At 47.5% G+C, this 25539-nt stretch overlaps 1 protein-coding gene across 1 annotated transcript; it reads right to left on the bottom strand.

Moving 5' to 3' along the window:
- Positions 1 to 1229: 1229 nt before the first annotated feature.
- PPRC1 (PPARG related coactivator 1) lies at positions 1230 to 24919 on the bottom strand. The gene is made up of 14 exons (XM_083505208.1): positions 24696 to 24919; positions 16612 to 16752; positions 15915 to 16067; positions 14797 to 14898; positions 11326 to 14032; positions 10656 to 10709; positions 9093 to 9153; positions 8748 to 8815; positions 6914 to 7778; positions 4661 to 4798; positions 3811 to 3877; positions 2509 to 2630; positions 2206 to 2357; positions 1230 to 1626 (listed from the first exon to the last, which is right to left on the bottom strand). The coding sequence occupies exons 1-14, from the start codon at positions 24801 to 24803 to the stop codon at positions 1523 to 1525; spliced, it is 4842 nt and encodes a 1613-aa protein (XP_083361334.1). The 5' UTR covers positions 24804 to 24919; the 3' UTR covers positions 1230 to 1522.
- Between the last annotated feature and the right edge of the window lie 620 nt (positions 24920 to 25539).

The following is a 25539-nucleotide window of genomic DNA, read 5'->3' as shown; positions in this document are numbered from 1 at the left end:
CCACGTCTCACACTAATTCTCTCCTCAGGGTATTAATTTCCTGTAGAATACCCGTTTTATTTAATGTCTGCTTAAGTTGTATTGGCATAGATTTCAGAGCAGAATTCACAGGCCCTTAAATCAAGCACCATGCTAGCCTATTACCTGGGCCTGTGCACAGCCACACGGAGATGCAGGTCTGATGGAAGACTGCTGGAATATGTGCTGCTTGCACTTGAGCTAAGACCACATTCCTACTGCAATTCAGCAAAAAACCTGAAGGATACTATATTGGGCACAGAATCCAGTTTCCAGTGAGCCTCAACGATCAATTTTTTTAAAAAAGGAAGAAAGAAAAAAGAGGCAGGTTTCTAATCCTTACAGCTTGAAAATTTTGTTTGAATTTCAGCAGGCAATGCCTACTGAGATCTCAAATATCAGGTGTTGCTAGACAAGATTCTCAGTAATCGGGACTTCAGTGTCCTTTGTAATTCCTTGCTCCTATCAACAGCTAGAAAAAGGGGTGTATCCAAAGTAATGTCAAGTAACAGACCTTTCCCATCCCTGCATGCCTCACTGAATCTGTCCTGGCTTTCTCCCCACCAACCCTCCAGAGATTTTGGGGAGGGCACAGGCCAGGCATGAGCGAAGGGCAAGTTCCATTGCGCGAGCTTAAATCCATGGAGCACATTAGCTAGATACTTCCCTAAGTGATTGCCTTGGTACATCATTATCATCGTCATAGCAGTAGTAATAATAATTATTCCTACTGTGGACTTGCAACTCTAGAAAAGGGGAGAACAAGTCTGCAGGGTTTGTTGTAGAAATATACCATAGGCAGAGCAAACAGAGAAGGGGTGTGGCAGCACAGGAGACGTTCTGGGTGGGCAAGAGAACAAAACCATCCCACCCAACCCCACAGGAGCTGAAACACATTAACTATTGGCCATTCAGAACTGTGGTGAGCCTACATTCTTTATAGCCCTGGTGAGTGTAGACTGGGAGAAACTAGACAACAAGCAGCTTCTGCAGCCCCACCCACAGCCACCTTACAGCCCACCTGTGGCTACCACAGGTCATTAAGACAACAGCACATCCTAACTTTGTGTGACACCCAAGGTGACCCCTTCGGACCTTGATCAGATGAGCTTGATTTCACACCTGTATGAAAATCCCTGAGGCCTTGTACCTTGCCTCCTCCAATCCTGCTGTGACAGATACAGACAGACAAAAAGTAGGAGACTGGGAAGATCTATGATTAGAGTTTATTGTCTGCATAGTGATTAAGTGGACTGAAGGTGGTTGATGTTGTTTTTCCATTCCTGTGCCCACTGTTAGAGAAAGTGTCCTTCCCCTTAAATAGTCCCTAGAAAAACAGCCAGGATAAAAATTGTTTATGGGATTTTTTTCTGTTATATTTCATTACAAAACCACGCTGGACATAGCAGCTAGGCCCAAGGGGCACCTGCCCCTGCAGCCAATCTGAGGTAAGGCTGGTGTAGGCAGATGCCTACCGGGCAACGTGAGCCCGAGAGAGCCAGCGTTACCTCTGCAGACTCCGCTGAGCCTGCTTCAATAAGGTGTCGAAGTCAAGGGAGTCAAATTTGCTCCTCGCGGGAGCAGGCTCAAAGTCATCTCGGTTTGAGTCTGAAAAACACAAAGACAGTCACCGGTGAGTCAACTAGAATTAGCAACCAGAAAAGTGCACTGGAATGGAAAGGCTGACTAGGCCTCTAGCCACCTCTACACTCCCCCTAGACTGTTTGCCCCAAGAAAACTCTGGAATCAATTATTCCGAACTCTTCTCTCTCTCTCCCACCTTCTCTGTCACACATAGGTAATGAATATACAGGGTGTTACTATTATGTTATCCATTTTGGGTTTGTATGTTGAAAACCACCCTGTGATCTTTGGATGAAGGGCGGTATATAAATTTAACACATAATAATAGGCAAAAATCAGTGCCAAGCTAGCTGAACCTCAACTGACAACTCCATTACCCAAGATACTTAAGACCAAGCTTCCTTTGCTGTGTTGCGAGACACCTCAATGCAGGACTGACACCACAAGAATCATGAGATCGGCAAAATAAAGTTTAAGCAGGGGGCTAACCTCCTGCACAAAGAAAGTTCCAAGAACTTGGATACTCCTGTTTGCTCAATGTCTCAGAGAAAGTTCATGGCAACTACGTTTAACCCAAACTCACAGTCACCTCCATGGACTCACCCAAGTCGGCGTAGTTCCTTTTGCAGAACTGCCGGCGTCCTCCAAAGCACAAGTCAAAGGGCTGCTCATCGGGGCGTTGCAGTGAATGCCCACCGTCTATGGCAGCAAAGGCATCTTCAGCATAGCGGTATGTCACAAAGCCATAGTTATCCCTGCCAGATAGGAAGGACAAGGAATTACGATTCTACAGCTGGGACCAGCCAGGGGGAAAGCGAATGAAACACCCCATCCTCTTCCCCCCTCTTCCCATTAGATCCATGCAGCAAAGGAGGTTGCCCAAAGGAAGGCTTGATCCTCTCTTACCCCTGCTCCCGGAAGTGCAGGGTGCATTCCTCAATGATCCCAAACACAGAGAAACGGTGTCGTAGTTCTGAACGAGTCATCCGGCTGGGGATCTTCCCAATGAAGACAACACGACGTTCTTCCTATGCACATAATTGAGGGAGAGAAGGGGCAGAACTCAGCCACAGTTCTATCAAGCAATCATCTTCCTCCTCCCAATCCACTTGCCCCAACAAGAACACTCACCACAAACTCATTTTTAAATATAGATCCCCCTGCTTACTTGTGCGAACCACTGATGGGGAACTCATGGTCCTTCAGGATGCTAATAGAATATACTTTCCAGCATCAGTGAGCACTGCCCATCCAAGAGCAAAAATCTGGAGGGCCACAGGCTTCCAAAACTTGTTCTAACCCTTCCCATGGTGCCTCTGTGGATCACTAAGAGGAGGGCTACAGCTTCTCTGGAAAGTGCCGGAGAATTTTGGGATGGCCTCACGTTCACTTTCTATGTGGCGAATGTGTTCATGTGCTCTACGCATGAACTTCCCCACTGAACAGAAGTCATGAGCCGGTTTAGCTACTACGCAAATACCCACAACTATTAACCTTTGTTCATGCAAATACAACTTCAACTTCTAATAGAAAGTGCTCCAGGACCAGGACCTCACTTGGAAGTTTGCCTAAAGGGCTAAGACACTGTCAGGTTTTCCTCAAGGGAAGGGGAAAAGCCCAAGTAGGTGCATGTTCCCAAGGTAACTCAACCGTATGTGTACCATATCCAGGGAAATCCAAATTCGACAACCAGCATGCTTTTTTGCTAGCTAGCTGAGTGCATCTGTTTTTATTTTTCCTCTCTTTTTTGCAACTCTTGTTGTGTATTTGCCTACCTCAACAAGGACAAAGACTCTGAAGAACATACCAAGCCTAAACCAGCCACCTCTATGGCTTCTGAGATTTCAGCAAGCATGGCCCACATACTGTCAAGGTCATCTCTGCAGCTCAAGAAGTAGCTACTTGCTTTTTTTTTTTTTTTAAGCAATTGCTTGCTCAAAAACTGCACTTCTGCACTATATTAGCACTTTGGCAGTGAGGAAAGTTCACTGTCACTTAAACAGGCCAGCCTTTCCTTATCCTTGGATCAATGGAAAAAGCAGAGCTGCCTGGTTCTGGGAAAAACAGCCTAATAGCATTAGGTTGAAGAAAGCGTATCAATTCCTGAGCAGGAAAGCGACACATGGTCTTACAATGGCCATGATTAAGGCAGCCCCCCGTGATGTAGCTGCCCTTCCTAGGACACTGGTATGCCCCAGAAATACTCACTATTGCACGGTCTTTGTATCCGTTTTTCTGCCTTTGGTAACGCTCACGGGAGCTGCTGGAATTGTATCTGTATGGTTTTTTGTAAAAAAAGAAGTCAAAGCAAAGCAGAGTGAAAAAAGTGAAATGGTAGCAGAAAGGTAGGAGCAGCTTGATTCTTCACTTAGGGAGATACAGCCATCATCTCCTGGTTTTAGCTCTTAGAGAAGAATAAGATGTTCCAGGCTGCAAGCAGCTTCCAAGGAAGAGAGGGGGTGGGGAGAGAGAGAGAGAGAAGTACTGATCCAGTTGGGGTCCACTCACGTGGCTGGTCAGTATAAAGCTAAACACCCCACTCATTGTGAAGGTGGGGGGGAAGTGCCGCACAAAAAACCCTGCAAGCTGTTGATCAGGTGACAACTAACTTGTGAAAGTTGGCACAGTGGCAAGAATACAGGCAAGACCTGGAGATCCTAGGCTGCAGTTCAGCTATGAAACTCAATGCAAAAGTCACAGCACACTTTACTGCACACGAGGCAAAAAACACACCTCTGAGCCCCTTGGAGGAAGGGCAGAATACTAAGGTGCCAAATACGTGGGAAGGGTTCAAGGTTTCAAGAAAGGAGAATGCAAAACTACTTCACAAGGAAAACCCATATGGTGACTAAAAAAAGCACAAAAATGCATTTAAAGCATTTCACGTTATTTAATGTGGGGAAACAGAGAGGGAGCCCAAACTGAACATAAAATATTTGACTTTACTTTCATATTAGAATTGCTGGGGTGGTGGTGGTGGAGAAAGGGGAAGAAGACAGATTATATATATTATTATATATATATTCAAGAGAACAAACACAAGTGCTGCATGTCTCACCTCTTCCTTCTGTGCAGAGAGGGGGAGCAGGAGGATGATCTTGATATGTAGGAGGAACACGAAGAAGACCGGGACCTGCCCCTCGACCGACTCCAGGAGCTCCCACAGGAAGAGGAGCTGGAACTTCGAGAATGGTACCTGGAGTGAAGGAGGGAGCCCAGTGAGACCAGCAGCCACACACACTGTGTGTCCATGGGAGTGCGTGCAAACACACACAGGAGCTCCCAAGTGACCTTCAGCTTGTGCAACCTGCTTGCAATGGAGCTTCAGCATGCCTTCTCTCCCAAGGAACAAGGGCTTCCCAAGACAGAAAACTTTGTGGCAAAGCAGACTGTGACACCTACTTGCATTGGTAGAGGTCTATCCAAAATATATTGGTCAAATGTTCACCCTAAGACATGCCCAAGACGCTTTAACACTTGTTCTGTAAGGGACTGGAGCTTAATAGAGCATTTGCATTACATGCAGAAGATACCCAGTGCAATTCCTAGCATCTAAAGTAAAAAGAAATCAGTTAACAGGAGATGGGGAGAGCTACCCTGGAGAGCTACTGTCAAGAATAGACAATGCTGATTTAGATGGATGAACGGGAAGCTGCCATATACCAGGTAAGACTATGTTTAAGAAGTAACTTACTGCTAACAGTAGAAGTGCAGGATATGCACAGTGCAGTGAATTAAGGGCTGCATAGCCATTTCTATCTCCCCACTACAAGATATACCAGAAGTATGGCAGATGTTCAGGCCACTCTATTCCACCACAAATCGGGACAAAGGTCAATTTCTGTGCTTGGTATGCATTGTGCAAGTTAAGGCTTCATTTCCATCAACAGGTCTTAATACGGTGGTACATCGGGTTACAGACGCTTCAGGTTATGCATTTTCGGGTTGCGCACCGCGCCGATCCCGGAAATACTGGAACAGCTTACTTCCAGGTTTTGGCGCTCACGCATGCGCAGAAGCGCCAAATCACAACCCACGCATACGCAGATGCAGCACTGCGGGTTGCAAACGCCACGGGTCACATTTGCAACCCGAGGTAATTCACCTGATCAAAATTTCTCCAGAGAGAGGCAATTAAGGAGAGAGTGCAACTTGCGCATCCGTTAGCCATGGACTGTTGCCACCTATGCCATTGTGTGGCTAACCTTCCACTCCAAGGGTCCTGAACACTGGGTTTTTGGAAATAGTTGAAATCTTAGGCCTTAATCATCATCCGCATCCATGTGCATTCCTTAGTACTATCAAGTGAATAGACCAGCTGAGGGCTGGATATTGGCAGCCGCCTCAGGCAGCACAAGATGTCACTAGAAACAGAACTGATGAAAAGAGAAGCAGAGGCTTAATGGGCCCAGCTGAAAAGGTTCAGCAACCCACAACCTGCCATTCCTAGGATGGGAAGAGTCCTCATGGTGACCATATGTCACATGCAAACTGAATTAGTCTGTGGCCCCTCCGTATAAGGCGAAGAACAAATTCACCAAGAAGGGTATCCAACTAACATGTCCCAGTAACAAAAGGATTTCCATTTATGCAAATCTGCTCCAGAAGGCTGGCAGAACCTCCAAAAATAAAATTAGGGGCATGGGGAGACAGGGAGAAACTCCTGTTGTGCAAACAGAAATCCCTGTGCTAACAGGACCGTGACTTAGCCCTGCTTTGGATTCAACCCAAAGGGACAGAAAGGGATGCTAGATGCACACTCATTAGAGCAGTTTGCAAAGCTATCCTCCAAGTAACAAGATACAAGTTGAGAAGTTCAGTCCAAAAGCTCCTCTGGAAGAGAACCAGAATAGGCATGCAAAGATAAAGGTAAAGAACATCTGGACGATTAAGTCCAGTCAAATTTGACTATAGGGTGTTTTCCAGGTCATGTGACCAGCATGACACTTCTGGCGCAATGGAATATCGTGACAGAAGCCAGAGCGTTTACCTTCCCTATTGGTACCTATTTATCTACTTACACTATACATACATAGGCATGTATACTGTAGATAAGAGCCTAAGACTCACTAAGCTAGGAAAGCGCCCAGCTATCCACAAGGCTAGCAAAGAGTACAGTGGGCTTCCTCTTGGGCAACGTAGACTCCATTGCTGCACACACCCCAAGCCACCCCACAGCACTCCACACCCATAACTTTCAGCCACAACAGCTGCTGAGGGGAAAGGCCCATAAAACTTCTGTGCCACGCAAGGGCAATTTGACACTCAGGGTGCCGAGTCTTGGCAAGAGGAAAGAGACTTCATCCCTCACCTTCGCCAGCGTTTCGCTGGGGGAGACCGAGAGCGTGATCGAGAAGAGGATGCAGAGGAAGAGGAAGAGGAGGAGCAGGAGGATGAAGAGTCACTGTTGTCACTGTCTCCATCAGAGCTGGAGCTGAAGGATCGGCTGGCACGGGTCCGGCTGGCGCGGGTCCGCCTGCCTCTCCAGGGCCCCTCTGGGGGACTGGCTGACTTCTGCCTGCCCCGGTAGCACCGCAAGGAGCGTTTGGAAGCCAGCCGCTTCTGCCGAACCTCTTGAGGCTGCTGCAACGTGGGTCCTTCTGCGTCCCGGCAGGGGGATGCAGCCGGAGATAACAGTACGGAGCACGGATCATCGCTGCCCGCGGACCTAGGTGTGCTAGTCCGGTGGTCCAGGGGCTCCTTTTGTGAGCTGGTGGGGCTGCTGTCCAACAGCGGTGACTCTGATGTGTCAGGGCTGGAGCTGGCTGCAATGGGAATAGAGGCTCTGAGCTGCTCCCGCCCAACATCTCTGGGACTCTGGCAGGCAGCCACCGTGCCAAGGGAGCCAGCAGGGTCCAGTCTGACAGCAGCAGGGAGCTGGCTCGCAGCAGGGGGCTGATCCGGCACTTCTTTTGCCACGGCTTTGATGGGCTTTATTGTTATGTCAGAGTTTTGCTTGACGTTCCACCGGGCACCTCCCTTTGGCTGAGCGGCACTAAGCTGACAGTAGTCATGCTCACCGGAGCCGACGTGAACGGGGGCTGCAGCTTTCCGGTGAGGCTTGCTCAGGGATTTCGTGAGCCTGACGCCTTTGGTGGAGCCAGCCTTACCCAACAGGGAGACGGCCACCAGAGGTTTCCAGAGCTGGTGGGGCGGAGTGGCTGGAGGCGTCAGTCCTGCAGAGAGACAGAGAGCCCTCAGGAGATGGAAGAGAAACCCATGTGCACAGCACCCCTCCCACCCTCAAAAAAATGTGGTCCAGGCAACTGGCCTTGTTGCCTCTCCTATGGGGGGGGGTGTCAAAGTTTTCACCCCCAGCAATAGCCCAAACCAGCTCAATTTTACAACTTCCTTTCAGAAAAAATTAAGAAGACTCCATCTTCTTGAAAAGGCTATGCGGTGGGTAACCTTTGGGGGGGGCATTCCCTTCCGGGCAACCTTCCAAGGGCCGTATCCCAGTGTTGGGCAGTGCCAGTGATATAAGTGGGAGGAGCAACTTATGCAACTTTTACCACTGCACAGTGGGCTACTTTCTATTTACACACCCTTTTCTGCCCCCCATCTGGACAAGCAAGATACATTTTCAAAGTTTGAGGACACATTACAGCCAGAGAAAAATAGTTTGCAGTGTGAAAGACAAGTCAGTAAGGACTGTTGCCTGGGTTGCAGAGTTCCAAGGGCCACACAGAGAGGCCGGAAGGGCGACACTCTGCTTCCCTCCCCCATGCTCTAGTCTTTGAATGAATTGCCACCCCCACCCAGCAGTTTACCTTTAATGTAAATTTCATGCCTTTGCATTTTGACGGCAATTTATAATTACTTGATTCTTTTTCTGCTTTTTAGCTTATGTCTTTTCATGTTCATGAAAAGGGTGTGTCACTGTTGCCCCATCTACCTTCCCAAAAGAGCACCCTTCCTCAGCATGAACAACCTGAGCTAGGCCCCTCAGCAAGAGCTCAACAGAGAATCTCAGGAATGCATTTTTTGGGGTGCTGAAGAGTTGAGGCAAATTAGCTCTGCCCTCAGCACTCACTTCACCTCTACCCCACACCACTCCTGGAGAAAGAGCATGTTGAATTTCCTGGCATTTCAGTCTCAGGGATCATCTCTCAGTACAGAAAGAGCTTAACTCTAAGAGCCTTCACCTGCAACATTGGTGAGCTCTGGCGCCTGAAGCCGGTCCACCATTTTCTTTTCCTGCTGTGCCTCAGAGCTGAAGGGGAGAGAGAGAGAAAGGCCTCTATTACACACAAAGTGTCCCACACAATCAGGAATCACCTAGTCAGCACATGGAGCACTGAAACACCGCATGCTGGGTACTCCTTAGCAAGTTATCATGCAACTTAGTCCAGGATGTGCGTGTTCTGAAAAGCAGGTCTCTTGCCACCAGTGTTTCTTGCCTGCCTCCAGAAATGCAGTGCTATTTGTCAACCAAGCGAAAATAATTGTGTGTGGGAAGATACCTGGTTAGGACCAAGTTCTGTACTCACCCATTGTTCCCCAAAGTCACATTGTCCTTAGATTTTGCCATACTAGGAGCTTCCTTTTTGGCTAAAAAATAAAATAAAGCAAAGCAATATTCACAAGCATTTTTTCTGAGCACAAAACTTGCCTATCTTTTCTGGAGACCTAGGTTGTTTTCAATGAAAAACACATTCACCCAAGCCAGTGGGCGTATTTATTTTATTTTTACATTTATATCCCATCTTCCCCTCCCATCAGCTCTACATAGCATACATGGTTCTCTCATCCCCATTTTATCCTCACAATAACCCTGTGAGGTAGGCCAGGCTGGGAGGCAGAAGCTGGCCCAAGGTCACCAGATGAGCCAAGTGGGGAATTGAACTCTGGTCTCAGATAGCTCTCTTCGTTTCCACAAGAAGTGTGGTGCTTTGTGGAAAGAAAGTGCAAGGAAGCCTGGGACTGGCTGCCACCTTCATGTGATACACAAGGCAGTCAGGCATGTTTGTGTCAGCTTGCATTTCTTAGTAGAGAAAATATTGATCTGATATGAAGAGATCTTTCCTATTCTGATTAATTCAAGAGGGTTCTGGAAGCTTCTCTGCGTGAAAGAAACAAGAAGGTTCATGATGTTTGGGTCATTCCTTCAGAGAAGGCAGAGTACAGCTGGCTTAAACTGGTTCTGTTATCTCTTTTGTCAAAGTCATGCTGAGTATAATAGGCGGCCAGAAGGAGCCTCGGTTTCACTTTCTATCTCTTTTTTCTTCTGGTGTGGTGTTCTGTATACAGTCGTACCTCTGGATGCGAACGGGATCCATTCTGGAGCCCCGTTCACATCCTGAGTAGAATGCAACCCACAACTGCACATGTGCGATTCGCCGCTTCTGCGCGCAACGGCATTTTGAGCGTTTGCGCATGCACAAGTGGCGAAACCCGGAAGTAATGCGTTCCGTTACTTCCGGGTCACCGCAGAGCGTAACCTGAAAATGCTCAACATGAAGCATATTTAACCCAAGGTATGACTGTACAGTCGTACCTTGGCTGTCGAACGGAATTTGATCCAGAAGTCTCTTCAACTTCTAAAATGTTTGACAACCAAGGCGCGGCTTCCAATTGGCTGCAGGAGCTTCCTGTACGCAATCAGAAGCCGTGGAAGCCACACCGGACTTTTGGCTTCCAAAGTACATTCACAAACTGGAACACTCGCTTCTGGGTTTGCAGAGTTCAGGAGCCAAGGTACGGCTGTATAGTGTTAAGGTTTAGACTTATTAAAGTCGTTGTAAGTTGAAGTCTGCTGCAACAGGATTTCTTATGGACAATGTGAATCCTAAGTGTATTGAATTTGTGACCATTATGCTCATTTGCCTTAAGTAGCAGTAAAGCTCAGCTGGATGACATACAATTGCCTCTGGGAATCCTGCAACATGTTTAAGTTTTTACTCTGCTAAGTATAGGTTGGAATCTGCTCTGGATCAATATGGAGTAGAATTTCAACGACAGTTTTTGGACAGGCGAAGAAGCTGGAGGAGTGAACAAGCCTGCCGGCACACTGGTCAACGTGCTGAGCTGCTTGTCCAAATTTCGCAACTCACCTTCTGTCTTTTCAAATTGCTCTAGCAGGCTGGACAAATCAGAGGCTTCAATTCCTGAGGGGAAAATGATAATATTAACGCATTGTGTACACTCGTTTGGGCTTCGTAACTTCTCAGAAGAAGCTTCACTGGGCGGCCGGAGAAGCCAGCCTCCCCACTATCACCGCCTGGCCCTCTTTGCCAGCATCTTCAAAACAGTGTCTTAAGAGCATGAGAGGGAAACAGACAGAATATGTAACTACTTAAGCATAAAACATGGAATGCAGTTGTTTGGAGCAAAAAAAAAAAGGGGGGGGGAAGCAGGTTGTGAACACGTGATGAGCTAGAAAGAGGACTGTCCCCAGGCTTTAAAGCAGGGCTTCCCAAAGGGATTTTGACCTCCTGAAGTGAAGGGGTCAAGAAATACCATGGGGCAGAAATAGGAAAGGAAAATAAGTTTGCAAGGTATAGTGCATAATTAGGAATTATGAGCCTCCAATGGATATGGGCTTCCTTTTCCTTTTCTTAGAAGGGGATCCCACCATACAGGTTTATGAGCCCACCAAGGGGACACCCTGATCTGCACCCCAAGTTCTGTGTCCAGCAAAGGACTGCCTGCCATGCCATTCTTGGGCCACAGATGCCACTTAACCCTCTCCTCCCCCCAAACCTCAGCAGCACAGCCACTCACCAATTTCATTGATAAAGGCTTGAACAATGTCCTCTTTACAGCTGCGCTGTGCAATGTTGATGAGTGGTTGGTACTTCCAAATATGGGCTGTTTTCTTGGAGAGCTGAGCAGTTTCATGCACCTTCTGGGGCACCAATGATGCTGGAGAAGCGGTTGCTGTTGGGGCAGCTTCCTCAGCACCCACCTCCATTGCAGTTGGCGCTGTGAACTTTTCTGGCACTGAGGCAGCAGGAAAGGAAGAACATTCTTCATGCGACCAGGAAGCAGGAGGTGCCTCTTTGGCACTTGAAGCTGCAGTGGGTATACTCAAGGTCTTCTCCATACGGTCAGAGAGCACAGGGGCCTTCCCTGAAGGTTGTAGCAGATCAGGAAAGGACAGCTCTTCTGAGGGCTTTGAGGCCTCCCTGACCTGCTGGGAAGGAGGTGCAGAATGGGGTTCCCCCAAAGACTGAGGGCTGGAGCCCTTCCTGGCACAATGAGACAGTGCCGCTTCCCCTGAAGGCTCAATGACTGATGGAGAAGGCAGCTTCCCCAGAGCTACTTGCCTCCTTGGGTCAGACACTCTTCTGGGGTCAGCTTTGATGGCAGAAGGGACATGCGCTGGCGGGAGCTGTGTAGGCAGGCTTGGTTTCTCACTGGCTGCCAGGCTTTGCATTCTGAAGTGAGAGGGCTCTGGCATCAAGGCTGCATTCTGGGGACCAAGTGCCCCTTCAGAACAAGATGGTGCAGGCAAACTGCCAGCCAGGTGTCCCTGATCCCCGTAAGGGATGGGCAACATCGGATGGGGTACTGGCATGCCCGGCCAGTACGGTGGCTGTGGCGCCCACTCGACAGAGCTGTAAGGGGGGCCTGGGGCTAAAGGTGGCAAAGTAATGGGCGGGGGAGGCCAGGTCGGAGGGGGCACAGGAGGAACCATGTGGAAGACAGAAGGGCGGGCCTCAGCAGCAGGAAGTGGAGGTGGCAGGCTTTGGTAGGCGGCTGGCACAGGGGCAAAGGGAGGCCAGGGAGGCACAGGTGGTAGGAAAGCCCCTGAGGATGGGGGCAGGAAAGGCGGAGGCAACGTTGGAGGCACCTGAACCCCAACAGGGGGAAAGGCACAGGCTGTGCTGGGCAGTGGGGACGCAGCAGGGAGAGATGTGATAGGTGGTGGTGGTGGTGGAGGAGGAGGAACAGGGCTCATACAGCCATGCTGCAATGGAGGAGCCACTCTTGGTGCAGAATTTGGAGCTGGCATGGATAGAGGTGGGGCACTTGCACTGCCAGCTGGGACAGGAGCAGCGGAGGAGCCAGCGGGCTTCTCAGGGTCCTTTGCCAGTCCAGACGAAGCAACTTTGGAAGGCAATGGTGGGACCAAGCAAGGAAGCTCAGCCAGTTCTGTGGGGAGTTCAGGGAGGCTGGGCCACTTGCTGGCGCTCTGGTTCTCTGTGCCGCTCCTACAGCTCCCATCACGAGGCTGGCGCTGCTGACGGCGCTGCCTGTATTCACTCAGGCTGAGAGGCCTGGGCTTTGCTTCCTTTGGGGGGCAGCCAGCATCCTCATTACTGGGAGGCTGCCTTTCAAAGTCTGCAGTATTGCTGGGGAGCTGCTGGGGAGGTTCTGGGCCAGCCACCTCATTCACCAGCAGGACGGGCTCACTCGGCACATCCCCCTCTTTGTGCTCAGCAAACCGCAGTTCCTTGTTGCATGGCACAAGTGGGGTTTGGGGCTCCAGTTCCTCCATCTCAATGTCTGATCTTTCCACTGAATGGGCTGACTGGTCTGAGCGCAACCTGCCCTGCTCTTCCCCTCCAGCTTTCTCCATCTCCTCCTCTGGCACAGGGTGGCTTGGCTTAGTCTCAGCCTGCTCTTCAGTACAGACAGGAATCGGCCCACAGCTTGTGGCCTCTTTGCGCCCCATTGTTTCCTTGTTCGATTTTCTCTTGGTGCACATCTTGTCCTTTGCCAAGGCACTGCGCTTTGGTTTTTTGTGTGCAGCTGAGCTAGGTTCAAATATAAGTTCTTGTTCATCCATTGAGTCCTGGGCTTTTGCCCCTGGATGAGCATCTTCTACCCCTTGGAGGGCAACCCTGCCGACATCTTCAGCCCGCTTGTCCAGGTCAGGCTCTCCGTCCAGGCAGGCAGCCTTGGTGCTGTCATCAGGTGGTAATTTTTCCAGGGCAGGGTCCAGGAGTGCTGCCCCTTCATCCACATGGCTAGCTGTACAGTTGCTCTCAGTTCCATCCTGGATCTCTGTCTCCATTCTCTGCAAGACCACAGGGATCTCCATGCTCTCTCCACTCTCAGGCACCACCTCCAAAACAAGTGGGCCGGCAAGGAGCTCCTCGGCAAGGGGCCGGTTGTTAGGACTCAGGCACACTGTGAAAGTGGGTATGCAGTAAGGGTGCATGGACCTCACCAGCTCACTGAGGGAGATGCTCTCCGGGGCAATGACACAGGGACCATCACTTGCAGGTGGGTTCGGTTCCGCCTCCTTCATCGCTGATGCTACAAGGGTCTCCTTAACACCTGCCCCCAAACCCTGCCTGCTGCTTGTTGCGGCCGCTTCCTCCTCCTCCTCTTCCTCCCCATCACTGCGCTGCAGCACAGGCAGCTCTCGGTCCCTGTGCCTAAACAGCACACGCTTGCTACTGGGCTTCTTTGAAGCAGCCGAGTCGTTGTGACAACTTGGAGGCAGTCCCAAAGGGAGGCTGGCAGTGCTGGCTTCAATCTGGAGGGGAAGAGAGATTATGTAGTAAAGCTCCTTGCAAGTATGATGATCTTTGGGGGGGGGGGCGTGATTTCCGACTCCTTTGCTATCTCACCAAAGGATGCTTACTAAACACTGACTTTAGAGAGATCCACTGCTAGAATTACAGTGGTACCTCGGTTACAAACGCTTCAGTTTACAGACTCTGTTAACCCGGGTTAAGAACTTTACTTCAGGATGAGAAATTGCGCAGCAGCAGTGGGAGGCCCCATTAGCTAAAGTGGTACCTCAGGTTAAGAACAGTTTCAGGTTAGGAATGGAACTCCGGAATGAATTAAGATCTTAACCAGAGGTACCACTGTATATTAGTCTCTTAGGGTTGCCAGATCATCACCCAAGGGATGCTTTTACTTATTTAAAGCATTTTTAAATGCATTTGCGCCTTTCATAGCTATGTGAAAGGCAGCAGCTAAGCAAGTGGCGTTTCTTCCATTTCTGAAGTACTCTGGTGGCAGAGGTTGCCCTTACTCGACTCCTCAGCTCCCCCTCTATGTAGCCCCCAATCCAGGAGAGGCCATGCCAAAGAGGACTTCATAAATAATCTTGATACAAGGCAGATAGGTGCAGGGAAATATTAGTTTAATATTTTATTTCTTTTTTTTTATACACTGCTTGATTGTAAGAAGAAAACCTCAAAGCCATTTGCAAGATAACGTAACGGTAAACCAGAGATAAAAACTGGGTTGCCCACTGCACAACCCACCGATTTGGTTGGAACATCTCACCTTCTCTGTCACAATGGAGCAAAGTCTAGGCTCCTTTAAGTCCTCTATGGTGTGGAAGTCTTGCTCAGGGGGTGTCACGGACAAGCTGAGAAACCTCTGAAACTGACAGAAGGAGAGTCGTTTGGAAAGCAGAAGTAAATTCAACTAAATCTGAAAATGCCATGTGAAGTGCTCCCATTTTACCAGCGGAAGCTGAGCTTTGCAAGATAGCAGCCAATCCATGCTTGCCTGGGGTGCATAGATTGAGGAATGTTCTTTAAACGACATTTAGCATCTTTGCATGTTTCCACCCAATGGCAAGAGAGCCCTTTTAACACTACCTAGCCACCTCTTAATGCCACAACATGTGCACCAGAGGGCGCTCTGACCTTGCAGAGTTCACAGTGTGCTAGACCCATTACATTTGGATGCCAACTGTAAAGAGGGATACTTGCCAGGATTTTCTGAATGCGTGTACTGATGCACATGCCTGCCAGGAAGAGGCAGCTAGCCTGGAGAAAATGATGTCACTATTGTCAATGTATAAGCAAAAAAAAAAAAAAGGCGTGACTGTCCTAAGAAACTTCATCATCAAATGCAGATTGAGATGAGATCACAGGTGAGGAAAAGGGCCTCCAGAACTTCCATAAGGTTGATAAGCATCATCCTGGAACTGTGACAAAACCCACAAGAAAACCAAATGCTAGCAGCCAAGAACAGGATGCTGTTGTGTGTATATAATGATGACAGCAATAAGCTGGGAAATCTTGGAGCTGAGTACCAAGCAAAGTATTAAGCAGCTTGGATGCTCAGCCTATGGGAGACGTTTCAAGCTGAAGGAAGAGGAGGATGGGGTCATTCACATCCAAGTCTCCTCTTGGTGGAGAAAAAATATATACTTGTGAACTTAGCTGAGATTAGATGAGACAAACTCTGCCAGGGTCCAATCAGCCTATGGTATTACAAGGACAGGATGAAAGTTACATTAGCTTCTGTCAAACTGACATTTCATAATTAACCTTACCCGGGATGGGCTGCAATTTCAAAGGTGCTACACACTGTTGTGGTAACCCCACAATTTTAACTGGCCACACAAGAGAAGGCAAGCAAAATCTTCTGTCCCATAAACCATGTCATACCGAAGAATTATCACGCTCTCTGGGTGATGTCAACAATTCAGAGTCAGGAATGGTATCAAAAGGAGAGAGAGACTCGTCATCGGTGCTATCCAGAATATCTGTGATTGCAGTCAACAGGGAAAGCTCGTTCTCTACATCCATGCGGCCTTTTGTCTGTTAGGAGGGGGAAAACAAACCAAATTTGGAATAGACACTCAGTTCATATATGAAACTCAGGGATGGCCAATTTAGCTTTACCCAGGGAGAGTCCAAGGAAGGAAAGGAGCAACTCTCAAGCTCATTGCCAACACAGGCTTAACTCACTGAAAGTTACAAGGAAAACAAATTAAGTAAACAAGCTGTGGAGGTCAAGGAATGGAATGATAACAGAGGGTTGCTGTTAATGGCAAACAACTCAGATCTGCAAGATGAAGGAGCATTACCAAGATAACTTCACAACCAAATAAACACAGAATAGTTAGAACAATTGAAAATAAAATCCTTGCAGCTGGTTAACATTCCTCATACCATCCAAATAACAACTTCTGAAGCAGGTGTGAGGAATTTAGATATTAGGCCAGCCAACACATAGCCACTAAGAGTTTAAGGTCTATAAATCTCCCAGAGGATGTCTGAACTTTTGAGCTTCAACGCAGGCCCACACCAGTAGGTTGCTGTGTGCTGGCCGGCTTTCATCTCTCCATAGAGCAGACCATACCTCAGTCAGACTGCTGAAATCCTCAATGATGGAGATGACGGAAGAGTCTAAGTAGTCCTGCATCGTTTCCAGGAACTCTCCTGCTTCAAGGATGGTTTCTGCATCCAGTGATGTCAAATGCAAATCCTCTGCCAATAAGTACTGGGGTGAAGGAGAAAAAGGAAGAGCAACAGATGAGGGCATAGAAAGCTGCTTGGGGGACAATGTAAGTCAATTAAACATTACCTACTAGGTGCAGGTTAGAGCCTTCCTAAAAGTTGACTCTGTCTGATATTAATGCCATCCCCTCTATTTTCGAACACTAGTCTAAACAATCAGGTAATCTTCAGCATGAAGGGTAGGATATATATCAATTTAATGAAAAAAAGGTACACACAAAATGGATTTATTGCATGTGTGGCAGAAGCACCAGTTCTGCAGTTCTAAGCTGTCAAGTGGGCACATATGGGATGAAACACTCCTTCCAGTAGCCTTGTTCCAAACTGCTGGAGGCATTATATACTAACAGAAACTTACTATACGTACATATAGTACAATAACATTGTTTTCTCAAGTGCTACAGAGCAGCTACTTGCAAGAAAAGCTTTAATGCCAATAAGGCTTACATTTTTGGTGTTGAGCTTCTTAAGAGGGAAGCAACACTATACTTCTAAGGCAGAGAAGACCAACCATTCTGAAGTTTAGGAAAAAACTCCCCCCCCCCCCCGAGATCATATAGAGGAAACACATACTGGAAGAATTTTGCATCTCAAGGAGATGGGTTAATTGGTTTGTACAATTATTCTTCCCTGCTTCTCAGCACATCCTTCAGGACTTTCAAGGGCTTTCTGGTTTGCTTTATTGTTTTGACTTGCTGCTTTTGTTTCAGGGATAAGTGTTGGCAGAATGTGGGAGGATCAGCTTGTGAGCAAGTTCACAAGGTTGGGTGCCTGCCAGGAGGAGTACAGCTGCAGAATTTATTAATTAGGCCAGTGGAGAGGGGTCAGCATATCTTACCTTGCAGGTGATGTGACATTCGTCACACCATCCAAATAATGACTTCTGAAGCAGATGTGAGGAATTTAGATATTAGGCCAGCCAACACAAACCCTTAAACTAAGGGCTTAAGGTACATTTATATAGCTCTCAGGTGGGATCTGAAACTTGACCTTCAATGTAGATCCAGACCAGTAGGGTACTGTGCCAGCCAGCTTCATCTCCCCATTTTCATTCTCATCAACTAAATAGGAAAGTATCTTATCTTGTTTCTGTTATGTTGCTCTGCTTGAATACTGGTTTCAATGACTTTTATTTTGTACTGAGTCTACTATTTAATAAATCACCAAGTTTTTCTCCCCTGGTGTTATTTCCACTGACTCCCAAAGAACTCTTGCATTTGGCAAAACAGATCACTAGAGTCAGAAGTGCAGCCCTTTTCATCCAATAAATGTTGGAATCCTGCCCCTAAGTATACTCAAGCTGTTTTGCTAATACCTTATCCTCCAATTAGGGTACCAATGTTGCCTTACTACTCAAAGCTGTGAGTGCTAGCATGCACTAGGTCAGGAGTTGTCAATGTGGGGCTCTCCAACTCCCATCAACCCCAGCCAGCATGGCCAATGGAATTTGTCTGGAAAGCACAACCTTGCTATCCCTGCGCTAGTTTCTATCCCCCGTTGCCTATTTCCACAGTCTCTGTTGATTAGCCCACAGCATGTAACTTTACTGAGTCAGTGCATGTTTGCCCCCCACCAACACACACACACACACACACACACACAAAATCAAAGAGAAATGCCAAGCCACAAAATAAGGTGCAATTTGTTGCTAATGCAAGAAAGGTTCATATCATCCAACTGTGCTAAACGTGTTTTTGAGGAATGGATCTTCAAACATTCTAAGCAATGGAATTATCATATCAGCACTGGAATATTCAAGAGACATTTGCACAATAGGATCACCATGCTGATCTCTTGATCACTTCTCAAGGGCTAGTGGGTAGTGAGAAAAGACAGGAGCAGTCGCCGTAAATGGCTTGCCTTAAACAAGGACAACTATTTCAAGGTAAAGGCTAAGCTGGAAGAAAGCAGTGGTCTTCATCTATTTCTACATGGCAGATTCTACAGGAGTAACATTAACTATGAGGCAGCATTTCAAAATCAGTATTGTCAGAGTCAGCAGCAAATAAACATGCATGATCTCTGGGAGGAGCCACCCATTCTGACCTGGGAGATATTTTCTGGCTGCTGAATCAACACATTTAAGATGGGAAACTTGCCAACTGGAAAAGTCTGCCTTCACTACTGGTTCTGACAGATGGATATGGTGGGAATTCCATTTTCCAATGCCTGCTCCCTAGCCTTTAGGAAGACATAACTGCAAGAGAACGTGATGAGCAAAGTTATGGGAAACTGTGACAATGAATGGATTACCTGTGGACCTCCGTATGCTATTGGACTCCCAGCCATTGTGGTCCAACAATATCTATAGGGCTATAGGTTTGAACCCATACTGGACCCTGTTTAGCTTTGCAGACATGCTAGCAGTTTTACTGCTGCACCACTAAATCCCACTTCAGATCACAGAAAAAATGCAGTTGGTCTCATTCACCCTAAGAACAACAACAAAAAATTCCATTAATGCTCCTTTATTTCTGAGGAATGTTCTCCGGATAGCATATTCCACTGCAGTCTAATATCAGCGAAGGAGCATTATAAAGTCAAATATGCTGTAACACACTGTACTACAAAAAAACCCTCTAGCACATGCATTCAGTGAATACTATTGCAGTCTGACATGTTTTGCAGTAACTTGTGATCCTTCTTAGCCCCGTATATCAAACTGCAATGGGAACAGCAACATTTTTATACTCTTCCAATGAACATTCTACAGGCACCACTCAACAAATCAAGGCATGGCCACCCTGCAATTAACCACTTGTTCAGAGTTGCAATCCTGTCCACGTAAGCAGTTTCCTACTACTTGGCCGCACTGCACACACATGGATGTCCAGCAGGCAAGTTGGTAAATGTTATGCAATTATCTGTAAACACTAGGTCAATGGAAGGTAGCAGAGCTGGCAGGATAGGTAAAACTATGAAGCTGAAAACTAGCTTCTCGGGGCAAAGACTATTTTTGTTATGTAACTGTAAGGTGCCCAATGGTTGACCAAAGTGAATCTGAAGGGCAGCCTTTTGTTTTCTGTGTGTGTACATACATGGTTAACAACCAAGTCACCATGAGTAGCAGTCTGTGCTCTCCTGCCAAGGTAACAAATGCTAACATGGAAGTCTGACAGCTGAAGGACACTGTTCCTGGCAACTGAGAGATCACTAGATGAGATAATGTTTTAGAATGCTTTTAAGAACTGTTTTGTTGTGGATGTGTTTGCAGCCTTGGACTCCTTTAGGAAGGGCAGGATACTACTAGTAGTAGTAGTAGTAGTACTATCATCAACATCACCATCATTAACAATATTCCATCAAGAAATTTTTTCACAAATATAATATATGCCTAATGCACTGTACTTTCACATTACAGCTAAACCTTACTCCAGATGAGTTTCTGGAACAGAAATGTCCAATTCATCATCCTTCATAGAATCTATGATACAGGTCCTAGGAGCCACATGGCTCCTACCTTTTCTATCCCTGGTTTCTAACACTGGTCTCCCACGCAGTTGGGGTGGGAAAGAAATAGGGAGTCACATGAACAGTTGCTCTTCCCAGATACCAAGCACAGAGATGCTAAATCCCTTCAGCACGCCTGTTATCATTTTCTCTGTGCTCTGCCCTTGCATCAACTCAGTGGCAATGCCCCCTGCCCCCAGCAGCATCCAGGGGAGATCATTCTGTCTGGCCAACTAAAATGCTGGTGCTGATGGAACATTCACCATAGTATGAAGTTGAATCCCACCCTGAGTTAATGCTTGCTAATCACCACCAAAGTTCTGCACCTCTCAGTTTGGCTCTCGTTTGTCATAAATCCTGGTTTCCAGTCTGCCGGGTTTCCATAACAGACTCTCTCTTACCTGTGGCAAGCTAGGGAAAGGATGCTGCATCTTTACCAACAAGCACCTTCTGAACCATTTCAGCACTTTGATCCTACTGCTGACAGTACTTTAACTCCACCAAGGCAGGCTCATAAACACCTCTTCCTAGGGCCACTCCTTTTTTATTTTGGTGAAGCAGGGCTAGTCTCAGGGATGCAAACACCCAGAGAGCAGCCAGCTCAGCTTCAGGGAGGGAGGAAATGTGCAGAGCTGGTTAGAAAGCAGCTATGGAGCAAGTTCTAACTCAAAGCATGTTTAACCGCTTCCCTCCCTAGACATCCAGCTGAAATTATTGGGCTTTGCACAGCAGACTCTCACTACAAGGACTTGGCAATACTCCATGAATACCTGGGAGCATTCTTTGGCCTGATGTCCCAGTCACCAAGTTTTTCCATGACAGCTTCCCACCTAGACAGCCAAAATTCTTTTCAGATGCAGAATCCAGAGCAGGGCTGCTAAACTGTTCCACATTTTCTACATGGAGGAGTCTGCATAGCTAGCTTCTCAGATTCTGAAAATTCCCATGGAGTCGTCTGCATTGCTAGCTTCTCAGATTCTGAAAATTCCTAATCAGTTTAAGCTTGAAAATAACCCAAACAAGCTCAAGGTAAGATGGTTTCACATGTGGGGGAGAGCATCCTGGCCTTGGATCTCCATTGTGGTCATTAATATCAACTGCTCATCTTTTGGTTGGGAAAGTGGATTTGCCTACCATCTTTCTCTGAAGGTCCAAATGTGGTGTTTTTAAGGCACTCCATAAAACGAAAACTGTTGCCACAACATGCAAAAGGAAAAAAGTGAATTTCTCAATAGGACCCATAGCTCATGATGTCAACTGGATAGGACAACATCTTTTCTTGGATTAAATGTTTATGGGTGGTATCCAGCTTTCCTGTTCCACCAGCACAAGAGAATGTGGACCAGAACCCCCCCCCCCACGTGCCTCCCCATGCAGTCACCAGCACACCCTCAAAGTCAGCTCTGGAAGGCTAGGAGGGGGGACCTTACAAAGATGATTTTGGGGACAAGCAGGGCAAGGAGAAGGGAGCTTTTTTGCTGTGCAAGCAGAGTTCTATTTGCAGAGCACTGGGTACAACCCAGGCAGTTAGCTCAGTTGGTTAGAGCATGGTGCTGATAAGGCCAGGTTGTGGGTTCGATCCCTGTACGGACCAGCTGCATTTTCCCCTGTTGAAGGGGTTGGAATAGTTGACCCTTGTGGTCCCTTCCAACTGTACAATTATATGATTAACCCTTCATGTTCCCTTTCCCTGCTGTGGATTTCACAACTAACCTCTTCCCACCCCCACGTGTCTATAAATGGCACCAATGGCTACAGAACAGTTTCCCACCATCAGTAGATTACTGTGGCAAAGCAGGTACCCTGTCACTAGGCCTGAGTCAATATGCTGCATGAAGAGCTAATCACCTAAACGAGCATGAATGCATCAACAGGTAAATTCCTGACACTGCCACTGACTGCAGGTTTGACCTTGCTGCTCCCTCAAACTGCTGTAGGTTATGTTTGGTTAGCCATCAGGTCCCTGATTACAATGCCATGTCACCTAAAGCTGGATTTTCTCTCCCAACCCCTTTATAACTGTGGACCAGGGATGATGGGAGTTGGAGCCCAACATCCAACTCCCTAGAGAGCTACATGCTCCTCCTTCCTGCTATAAGCTCACAAGATCTTTGTCTATGCTACCCAGTGTCTTACACTGAACCTTGTTTCCAGATTTGCCTTCTCCAGTAGGCAAACATACTCCAGTTATATAGTAAGCCCACAACTTACACCAGGGTTACATTCCTGGGGTTGCACCTAAACCCAAAAGTGCACATGCAGTAGTCAAAACACAATGGATTCAATGGCAGGTGGGATTGCCAAAGTCATTTTTCCCAGGCCCCTTTCTGCTCCCTTTCATCATCATCATCAACATCATCATTTTGCCATGCACATAAAGCTGAATGCATACAAGTTATGGGCTTACTGTATCTTAATAAATGCCCCTATAAATATACCATACTTCAATTGTAATTTAACAAAAGTATAGATTATTAAGGAATTAACATTAAGAATACAATGAAGGGAAATAGAAAGCAAAACAAGAATCCTTAAAGAGGATTTAAGAGATGACAGGTTGAGAATTAACACATCTACCACTGTAATAAAGTCACATATGTTATGAAGCCTAAAGTCTGGTACTTTTATCTGCTTTGCAGTGTGTTCTCCATGGTATTAGGAATATAGGAAGCTGCCTTACACAGTCATACCATTCCATTGGCCCATCTAACTCAGTACTGTCTAACTGACCAGAAGTAGCTTTCTACAATTTGTGATAGGGTATGATTGTACTCAGAAAGAATTTATGGGCTTAGTGAGCTTATTACACTGCGAAATTCAATTAAGATATGAATGTGGAATAGTGACAAATGAAAACCTAAGATAAAATCTTGCAAGAGAAGCCAAACATAGTGGTTCAGCTTCTGCAGATGAAAGCTAAGGAAGGCAGGTTCACCTACTACTTAACACCCCTTCCACCTGCAACAGGCTGGTAATTTAGCAATACAAATTATGTTAAATGCATTTTCCTTTACTTCTCACTGCACAGACACACAAAACAACTAATTTATTTTTGCATGGTCAGGACACAGTCTGCAATCACATGCTTAGTACATTCATCACATGGTATGGACGTGGTAGGAAGGAACTCAATTGGAGAAGAAGTCCAGCTGGAGTCCCAGCAGACTCTTCCAGTGAACAAAATGCCAAAGCAGGCCACATGCACATTACTGCTATTTATCATTCCTAACATGGGCATACACTCTCAACTCCCATAAATGGCTTCTCTCTGAAACTGCTTGCTGGAAGCAAAAGCCATGCTCCAAGTGATCATAATTTTTCCAAAAAATATATAAGCCAACACCAAGGGTTTTCAGGAATGCTGGTAGAATCAGATTCAGAGAACAAGAGATGCTAGATTGTTTGGAGCAGACAGAGGCATGCATGCTTGTAGAGTGCCTTCTCTCAGAAGAATTGAAACTGCTGAAAGACTGCATCATCAAATGGGGCTGAACAGGATCAGCAAGTGGGTGGGGATGAACACACCCAGAAATGAAAAGCTTTGGGTGGGGGGTGTATAAGAGGAAGAGGGTGGAGTTAAGGCAGGCAAAAGCATCAGGGCCCATTTTTACATGAGGGAACGCTTCCCAGTCTGCAGCCAACCCAGCGCATGAGACAGGGCTCACCCATCTCCAGAACAAGCAAAAAGTGCTCTAGCCCACATTGCCATGGGTGGAGGAGACAAAACGAGCCCCGCCCCGTTATGAAAGATAATGTGGATATACCACTGAAGAGGGAGTTAAAAAACAATCGCGGGAAAGGGGCTCATTCTGAGCCAGATTTGATCAGAGCGATTACTAAAAGATTCATAAGTGGGGAGGTCCTATTTCCTTTGCTTAAACCCAGGACCCCAGCCAAGTCATAAATACCCCAGTTCTCCACGGAAATAAGTCCAAAACTGCCCCAATGGTGGTCTAGGAGACACCCCCCTTCCCGACAAACCCTAAAGATAGGACTAGCATGTCTTAGAAACCTCCAGTTTAACGTGTCCGTTATGTCGAGGCCCTCGATAACTTTTTTTGTCGGGGGTGGAGGCCACCTCCAGATCTCTGAACTGCGGTGGCCCTGCCCCAGCTCCCCAAATCCCACCTTATGTCACCGTGTCACTCCTCTGGCCGCCACCGCGCGCCCGGGGCCCACGCGAAGAGCCTCTCCGGGACTCCACCATTCGCAACTTCGCAAAAGCTGGAGCCAGATGTTCCGCGAAGCATTTCCCGCTCCTGCCCCCGAAGCTCCCTACCTGCCCGGTTCCAGCGCTGCCTTCGCCCTCCTCGCCTCCCAACCCCAGGGCCATGCTAACCCCGGTTTCCCGGTCGTGCTGGCCGGTGCCACCTCCCTATGCCGGCCACGCCGCCTCCACGTGTCCACCCAGCGCCAGCCAAATGGGCTAGCCCAACTCTCTCCCGCCCGCTACCAGCCGCCAGACCCGGCCATTACCTGCGTGGAAGAAAGGCCATTGCCCGCCACGGACTCCGGGCCCCCTCGCAGCGGGAGGGTTCCCCCAGCCCCGGCATGTCCCGCGCCGCCGCCCCACAGCGCCGCCATCTTGGCACCTCCTCGCAAGCAGTTTCAGCAGCCCGGCCGGCACGCTAAAACTCTGTTTCCCAGAAGGCAGCGCGGCGGGGAAGTGAGCTTTTCTTCTGGCGCGATGTACGCTGAGAGCTCCGTTCCCTAAAGCATCATGGGCGTTGTAGTTTCTTCTGTTGGAGGCGGGCTCAAACAATAATCAATCACTTCAGGCTTGCAGTAATAGCGCGGACATTCAGTGGTAAAAAGCATTGCTTTATCTTTTTATTGGTCTGAGGTAATGCTACAATTTTTAGCCTATTTGTTATGCAATTAAGAAACTGTACAGAGGAGAAATCGTTTGGCACTGGACTTCAGTGCAGGGTATAACTAAGAGGTGTTCTTCAGCCTTCGCCTGTCTGAATCTGATGCTTGGTGATGGGATCTCATCAAGCTGCGTGGTTGATTTTTTCCAGCAGCTTGATCGGAGGTTCGTTTTTATGCAAGATGCAGACCCTCAAAAGTTGCTCTCCTGTTATACTACTACGTCGTTAGCATGCAGGGGGAAACGATGCGGAAAGGCTACGGAGATCAGTATTGCAGCAATTATTCTGTTTAGCCTTCTCTTTTTTGTAACAGGTCCAGATCCCAAGAACTAAGGTTGCAAAAATACTGCCAACTAGCGTGCCCATTGAACACAGCGAGATTTCATAGGTCCGACTACGCACGCATAGGTTCGCGCAGCTTAGCACACCATGTGCGCGGTAGGCAGCCT

This window comes from Podarcis liolepis, assembly GCF_965112155.1.
Source record: "Podarcis liolepis genome assembly, chromosome: 5".
Classification (NCBI taxonomy): Eukaryota; Metazoa; Chordata; class Lepidosauria; order Squamata; family Lacertidae; genus Podarcis; species Podarcis liolepis.
The sequence above is the reverse complement of the archived record's forward strand: the minus strand, read 5'-3'. Positions and strand labels throughout refer to the sequence as shown.